Below are 8,207 nucleotides of genomic sequence, written 5' to 3'. Positions count from 1 at the left end.
TTCTTGTTGCCATATTTGGTTGGATTTTATTCAATACTAGCGTATTTGTTAAATTCATCTTAGCCGGTATTTTTTACAAATCGTAAAAAAAATTAAAATTTGTATTATAATATTACGTATGTATGTACATGTGTCTAACTACAAAGGCCACTTCGTGAGTTATTACGTGTAGCTGTGTTCACTCTTTACGGCCCTATCACATTCCATTACCCTGCTAGACTTTGTCACTTTCCTTTTTATCCTCAATCGGTTTCATATAAAACAAAGTGTATTCACGTTTCAATACCCGATGCTGTGCACGTTCGTATGTAAAACGTATATTACGTTTATTATAGTCCAAATAGGTGCGCATAAAGTGACGATTTGTTTGATGCACGTCCGGATGCTGCAAATATTCCTCCACTGGCATCCATTGCACCTTGGCAATTTCACGTTCGCATTTACACAAATCCAAATTGAGTGGCTTCAATGCCACCACTATATACATGTCCGAACAACCGAAATTGCCGCTATGGGAATGCCGTATGGAGATCACAGTGCGGAACTCGCAATCAATGCCCGTTTCCTCTTTTACCTCACGTATAGCGGCGTCAACGATTTCCTCACCTGCACGAGTTAAACAACAAAATTGCCAATATAAACTTATGAAAATCTACAAATATCTTATTTTCAGTTTGCAGAAAAAAAAGGTAAAATAAAATTACCGCACCTGGCTCAACATAACCACCCGGCAATTTCCAACTATTAGCGATCAACGCAAAACGATCGCTAACTACTAGCACCTCATTATTATCGTTTACAACAAGACCGCCCACACCGAGCATAGTGTGGCAGAAGGTTGGTATGTTGGCATATTCGTCGTTCGGCAACCAACGAATCATTACAATAGCAGAAGAGGCAGTAGAGACATGATGAAAATCAAACCCGGCCTGCAATGTGAATAACGAAAAAAGTTATTATTTTGCAGAAATTATGCAGTATTTTATAATTATTTTTTACAAACCTTGGCTAAATGTGGCACCCAGTCGGCATGCTCTTTCTGCACTGTAAACCAAATGGCGCGGCGTTTAATAGACATCCAATGGTCTAATGAGGCTGCAAGGAGAAAAAAGTCATATTTATTTATTTGTATTTGCTATAGTTTATAGAGTATCGGTTACTAAGACCAGTTTCGCAATCTTCAAATTACTTTTGCTGTTCTAATTTAATTTTTGTTGTTGGTATTTCTTGATTTCATTCCAATTGACTGCTTGATTTCATACTCCATAATAAAAGCTGGGAATTTTTAATACAGAGGTATACAATATATTCGACCGCCGTAGACGAATGGGTTGGTGCGTGACTACCATTCGGAATTCAAAGAGAACCTAGGTTCGAGTCTCGGTCAAAGACCAAAATGAAGGTAAAGTTTTTTGTAATAGCGGCAATGGCAAACCTCCGATTGTATTTCTGTCATGAAAAAACTCCACATAAAAAAATATTTGCCGTTCGGAGTCGGCTTGAAACAGTAGGTCCTTCCATTTGTGGAGTATCATCAAAACGCACGCCACAAAAAAAGAGTTTACGCGCCATACACTCGGCAGCAAAACTGTGCGTACAAGGCAAAGCTAGCTTTCCAGCCACTGAAAAGTTAAACCATTCCAAATGTTCCAAACTTAAATTATTATTTCTTGAAATCATTGTTGTAAGATACATACTTTGGTATAAAGATATTTACCAAAAACAGAAACAAGGATCTTGAACGCAAAGGTCTGCGTACAAATCCAGGCAGGTACAATACTAATCACTTGGAACTACAGTTATGGTAGTAAGACGTTTTCTTCCTTTCCTTTTGATAACTTCTAATAAACGTCTTGGCATAGATTCCACTAACTTCAACGTTTCTTCGGATGTGATTTTGTTCCACTCATCTATCAATCTATTCTTGAGCATTTCTTTGGGTGTAGTGGTATGCTGGCGAGTCCTACGCTCAAATAAATTCCAAAAATTCTCTATAGGATATAAATCAGGTGACTGTGGAAGAGTTTTAAGCTATTTAGGATCGTTGCATAAGAACCAAAGCTTCATAACAAGAGCAGTGTGCTTGGGGTCATTGCCTTATTGAAACAGATAATCGGATTCCAATCCTAATTTATGCCCAATTGGCGTCAAATTATCTATCAAAATGCTCAAATACACTTTGTGATAAGTTTCCCACCCAATTTACATACATGCAACCCCTAATCATTACTCCGCCTCCGCCATATTTCACAGACGCTTTAAAATTTTGAACACCAATGGCGTTTTCTGGTTCTCTCCACACCAGTTGTCTACTTTTAATGCCAAAAATGGAGAATTTATTATAGTCCTTATTTCAGAACTGCTTGGGCTTAGGAGCAGAGTTGCTGCCCCATTGACGAAAGGGTGGCGATAAGCACTAGACAGGGCCAGTTTACTGGGGCAGCAGCCTTTGGTTGGGAAAAGCCCAAGTTATTCGTTAAGTACGTGGAATCAGCTGCTATGGGAATGTCTTTTCTCAGTTTTGCACTCAGTTGAAAAGCTAAACGAATTGTGTGTGAGCGGTTTGCTACTTTTGTATAGCACATTTCTATGTATTCCTTTTCTTTCCACTTTCATATGATTGTTTTAGCTGCTTGCTTATCTTTAAAGCAATTAAGTACTTTCAAATATTTCTGATTAGTGCAATAATTTTATAGCAAACTCATTTCCAAAAGAAGTACTAAGTGAATTTTCAAAACTTGATCGACACCCTACCACACTTTTTATGATTCATAGGGCGAAATAGCGAAAAATCGACTTTCTTTCTAATAATAACTGCTCTTTGTGCGCAATATGTATATTTGTTTTTGTTATAATTTATATCACTCAAATGCAGGTGATAAAAGCTGAAAAAGTTCGCACTTACTAATAGTCATTTAATTACATGTGATTAACTAATTGAACGTAATTTACACTTAATCTGCCAGAAACAAAATTTATTCCCAAAACTAAGCTAAACGAAATTCCATTAACAACTCTTATCAACTGTATCGATTTGCTTACTTTTTGTGCTCACTTACTCTGTAGTTTCTTGGCAAAATCTGCGGCTTCATCGTATTCTTTTTCCGAGTCTACCAGTATCCCATTGAAACGGTCAACACGGCCGCGAAATACGCCTTCTGGTGCGTCCATAACTTCACTACCGAAGCTTTGTTTGGTTAAACTACCGTGAAAAAACATGATTATATCCTTATCTTGTATATTTTATAATTTTGTATAATATTTACAAATAAAAATGCCTTAGCTTACTTAGAAAAGTCACTTGAAATACAACGCGTCTGCACTCGTTGACAATCTCCCAGCCGCTGAACGAGTTGCAAATGTGAATACTGAGACAACAAATCGTAATTGCAAAAACACTTATGACTATGCTCGCGATAGCAGCTGTCAAGTGTGCGATTTTTTCTATTGACTATGCAAAAATTTCTATTACACAATAACATTGGCGTCGCCACTGACAATCGCAAACATGTTCGGGAATACTGTCGGGGTGATAAGAGACACGCTTTGGTGGGTAGTAAAACCGTATTTGTAGTTGACAAAATCCGACTTCGTATATAAGCAAATGTTTGTCGTTGGGCTCCATTTATTAAGTGGCAGTGACGTTTGACCTGCAAGTGAAGTGCAGTTGAGCGTTTTAGTGTTGGCCACATTCGACAACTCTGGATGGAAGATATCCATGTGCGGGCTAGCGATGCCATTAAGAACAACTTTAACTCTGTGCTTCCTGCTTCCACGTACTATTTTTGTTTTATGTGTATGATATGGAGGTTTCTTGCGACTGTGACCGGTGCTTTTGTATGGCTAGCTTTCTTGCAATAAATGGATCATTATCGTTAATTTATCTTTAGAGATAAAAGTGATGGCAGTACTTTTATTAACTGTTGCACACGTAGAAATCGAATGTAAATTGGGTTGTAATTATTATATTCGTTGATAAGCAACTATCACTGAACTTAGGTAGGCACATTTGCATGTATATACATTTTGAGCTTATTTTAGATTTATTAAAATGTATTCGTCACGTTTCTTACTAAATATTCACTTGCATCATGTTTTAAATAAAACAACTATAATAAAGGTTAACTATACTTAATACAAAGACTAGGCATTAAAATAACGTATATATTTGTATTCACATATGAGCTATCACAAAATCAAAACAAACTGAAAGACAGCTGTGCGTAGAATGGCGGTGTTTGATTAGAAATTGCAAAGAACTGCCAGCGCGTTAACAGCTGTTCGTAGTGCTGCCACAGTGTAGTTAATTGAGAGATGTACGAAACTATTTTGAAGTGAAAGCGGCAAATGTCATGCACTGGGTGTCTCGAAACAAGTTGAATTCATAATTATAAATTATAGGTATGAGTACAAATGCATTTTATTTTATTTTATTAAATATGGATATCTTGATTGCTCTGCTCTACTTAAGCAAAAAGGTTTCAATATTCCACATATAGTCTTGCGTTTTCAAAGGGTCTTTTATCTCAATGAGACTATCGATAGTTTAACAGCTCTGCTGACAATCTTTATGCTATGTTCCCACGACACGTAATTCCCTCTTTAAGTACTATAGATCTCTGTTACCACGGCACATTAGTAATGTACTTCGGCAGCTTTCCTCTTTGATCATTGCTTAATAAATTTAAAAGAAATACGAAATTTAATTTTAAATGAATGCTCATTGGCGCGCTGGCAGTCTGTTTCCTAGAAGGATTGAGTTCAATCCATAAATATTAGTTTAAGGAAAATCCATTATTTTCTGGGTAGATGGGTGTAGTGATCGATATCTCGTAAAGTATCAGTCAAACAATTTAAAGTTTATGCTCGTTGTCAAGGTGGCATTTCAAATAAAAAAAATAGTTTGCTGTTTTTTGTTTGTTCCATTCAGTTGTGAGTTACAGGGTGTTAACATTGGAAAAAATTCAGTACATTTTACAGTTTTTCTTTGATAAAGCTGAAAATGCAAGCCAGGCCGCTGAAATTGTGAATGGTGTTTATGGCGCCGATACTGTAACAGTTAATTACGTGCAATTTTGATTTCATCGTTTCCGTTCAGGCAGTTTTGATTTTAAAGAAAATATCGATAATGACGAAAATGTCGATAAAATTACAGACAATATCGAAGCAAACCGGCATTTTACTGGTTATAGCATCCACCAAGAGCTAAAAATCAACCAAACAATTTTGAACCGTCTGCGCGCTGTGTAGTTCAACGGATGAGGAGCCCATCAAACGCAGAAAGTGGCGATGGATAAGTCACACGCTCAGCTCACAGATAGGGAGCAGAGGCCGCGGTCGGCCAAAGATTACTGGGAAAACGTTGGTGTCGCGCGAGCTAGGCGGTGTCGCAGAAGCAGATGGGACGGCGTAAAAATAACAGCCCAGAACTGTGTAGGATGGAAGAGCCTTATCGAAGTCCTATCCTTCCGAGCAGAGTGAACAAGGTATAAAACAAACTTATACAGAGTGTTCACTCCTAAAAGAAGCTCCGTCTTTCAGGGATTAATGTTTTACTAATGTTTTGCAATTGTAAGGGAATGTTTGTTTTACAATGTAAAAAAAGTATTACCCAGTAAACTTATGGAACTGTAAGTGCAACTTGTCGGATGGTCGAGTAGTAATTTTTCATGATTCAAGTTTTTATACATTAATCGTTTTTATATAAAATTTGCTTTTGAATTTTCAATGCTTAGCTTGCCTGCCGCTTACTAACTTTGACTTTCACTTCCTGTTTGCACAGGCAAATTGCGAATCCCATCAATGGATGCTTAAACACTAAACGTAAACAAACTGCCTCGCTGAGATGAGTTTTTAGTATCCAATGTCGTTGACATATTTCTTTCTCGCTTTTATGGAAATTACAAGTTATTTACTGCGAGTAAATGACACTTTTTATTCATGTGTGCCAGGATGCGGAAGCGCAAGAAGTTTAATGAATAAAAACAACGAACAGCAAAATACCCATTGACCAATTTTTTCACTTTCGTACATATTTGCTTATGCTTTATTTGAATATAAATCTGGAAACGTCAGCTTAATGCAACTTCAAGTAGTAAATTCGTACATTTATTTACCTTTTTTTCGAATATTTGTGCATACATATGTATGTACTTGCATTTATAGCGTTTTGCTCTAATTGGCAGCCATTCGCTCCCACTTACTTTCGCTGTTAACTTTTTACATTCGACTTTTCCTCTCTATTTTTAGCAGTTGTTACCGCTCTCTCTCTCTCTCACGTTTCCTGCGCCATAACACTGACCTATGAACCCTAAGCAGACTTTAACCTCACTCACACACACGGATTGCTTGCGTCACCAAGTGCCATCTAACATCAGCAATTTAGTGTTTATCATTTGGAAATACCGCCTATTCTGTTCATCTGCTAATATGCAATGTAGGGGCAGGTAAGTGTTACCACTTCAAGCAATCATTGTTGTTGTGTTGGTTGGAGTGTAAGTAATTGCGTAGTAAATGGTTGTAAATTATAGGCCCATTACTTGTGACGACATAAATGGGTGTGTGGTGGCTGCTGCAGGGAATACACTATAAATATGTCTGAGAACAAGGGTTTTGAGTATTTTTTTTATTTAATAGAAAAAAAAAACAGAAAAAAATTCATATATATACAATGTAAATATTTATGTAGTAGACATTAGGTTAGGTATGTTCAAAATTGTTACAAATTATCAGGTTTTTGTGTTCATGTAGGGGAAAGTGAGAGAGCAAAATGGCATTTCATATTGAGGGGAAGTTGCAATTATTTACTGGATAAAAGGAATTTGCAAGTGAGAAAAACTGCTGATCGTATAGTAAAAATAAATACGAATTAAAATTTGCTAATTGAGTTAAAGTTCTAAATTTAAATAAAAATGGTGATTAAGATGGAGGATGTCACTAAATCTATTTAGATATATTAAATCGGAATCGACCAATGATATAAAGGCATGCACTGCTAAACCACGGCCTCCAGCCCCAGTTGCTGCAGTCCGAAATACAATTCGAGAGCATTGAAGGTATATTTTGTGTTTTATGTTGTACTTCTTGGTTATTAACTAATTTGGCAATGTACATACTTACAAAGACGGAAGCAAGGAAAATATGAAGAAAGCTGTGATTGCCACAACAATGCAATTGCTAACGGAATGTTCTTCATCTGACAGAAATGATGAAATGGAACAAATTATTGTGGAAAAAATGAAATCATGTGACATTAGCCTGTTATTTTGGATTTTATTTGCTTAATTTTTTATTTTTTTATTTAATACGAGGTAGCTAAAATGAAAAAAAAATAGTTTTTGTAATTTTTCCTGCCAACAATTTAATCAGCTGTTTGCGTTCATATAGTATTTTTACTCGTGCGAATCGCGTTAATCGGCTAAGCAATTTATTATTTGCCAAATATATTTTTACATCTACTTACATACTTATTCAAAAACGAATGTGTATACTTATCATATTTACTCGTATATGTATCAAACAGCTTTTTTAAATCAGAATTATAGATACTTTTGCACGAAATTTCACTACCCAAGTATTTGTTTTGAACTTAAAACATATTTTATGTTAATGTTTGAGTGTATGTAAATATAATACCAGTCCATTGACATTTATACACCGCAACATGTAAAGCTGATTGTCAATATTGCCGCCACATAGAAGAAAGCGCATCTCTCGCATATCCTCTATTAAATGCCAGAGGAACATGCCATATATCTTGTGGAACAAATAACATTTCCTTGTTAAGGCAATGAGAAAACAAAAACAAAAAAATGCTTTAAAATGGAGGAAAATATTGCGCATACGCCTCGTTATACTCGTGTTGGTATATTAAGCGTTAAGTAACAGAGAGAACGGAACTGTATTTTGTGTTTACATTAACAAAAGAGAAATGTAATGGAGAGTGAGTGGCCCAAACACATACCGAATGTTATTTTTTGTTGTTGTTTTTTTTTTCTTAAGTATTATGATGGCAAGCTAATGTATAAGCTAGTCAGTATACTCGGTGAGCAGCTGATTATTATACCAGTAGTGTATGCATGGGATGCTGTTGGGTGGGATGCGCATTGTGTGAGAATTTGTTGGCGTAGGTTAGGGGTTTGGGGTAGTGTTAAAATGGCGATAGCAATGACTGCTGCCGCTAATGTTAAAGTTCGGGAGAGCCATGA

At 36.3% G+C, this 8,207-nt stretch overlaps 1 protein-coding gene across 2 annotated transcripts; it reads right to left on the bottom strand.

Moving 5' to 3' along the window:
* LOC129236823 (uncharacterized) lies at positions 1-4,196 on the bottom strand. 2 transcript variants are annotated; one of them, XM_054871069.1, is made up of 5 exons: positions 3,289-4,196; positions 3,060-3,202; positions 1,004-1,095; positions 710-929; positions 1-606 (listed from the first exon to the last, which is right to left on the bottom strand). In XM_054871069.1, the coding sequence occupies exons 1-5, from the start codon at positions 3,738-3,740 to the stop codon at positions 215-217; spliced, it is 1,299 nt and encodes a 432-aa protein (XP_054727044.1). In that variant the 5' UTR covers positions 3,741-4,196; the 3' UTR covers positions 1-214. The 2 variants fall into 2 exon arrangements, with proteins under 2 accessions (XP_054727044.1, XP_054727045.1); XM_054871070.1 differs by having other exon boundaries at positions 3,267-3,348.
* Between the last annotated feature and the right edge of the window lie 4,011 nt (positions 4,197-8,207).

Source organism: Anastrepha obliqua, chromosome 2 (genome assembly GCF_027943255.1).
Source record: "Anastrepha obliqua isolate idAnaObli1 chromosome 2, idAnaObli1_1.0, whole genome shotgun sequence".
NCBI classification, from domain to species: domain Eukaryota; kingdom Metazoa; phylum Arthropoda; class Insecta; order Diptera; family Tephritidae; genus Anastrepha; species Anastrepha obliqua.
The sequence above is the reverse complement of the archived record's forward strand: the minus strand, read 5'-3'. Positions and strand labels throughout refer to the sequence as shown.

Excerpts from the sequence above, each read along its gene's own strand:
- LOC129236823 (XM_054871069.1), bottom strand. The coding sequence starts at position 3,740 with ATGGCATCGCTAGCCCGCACATGGATATCTTCCATCCAGAGTTGTCGA. Across the intron at positions 3,203-3,288 it reads ATTTCAAGTGACTTTTCTAA|TTTAACCAAACAAAGCTTCG; the intron begins GTAAGCTAAGGC and ends TTTTCACGGTAG. Across the intron at positions 930-1,003 it reads GGGTGCCACATTTAGCCAAG|GCCGGGTTTGATTTTCATCA; the intron begins GTTTGTAAAAAA and ends TTCACATTGCAG.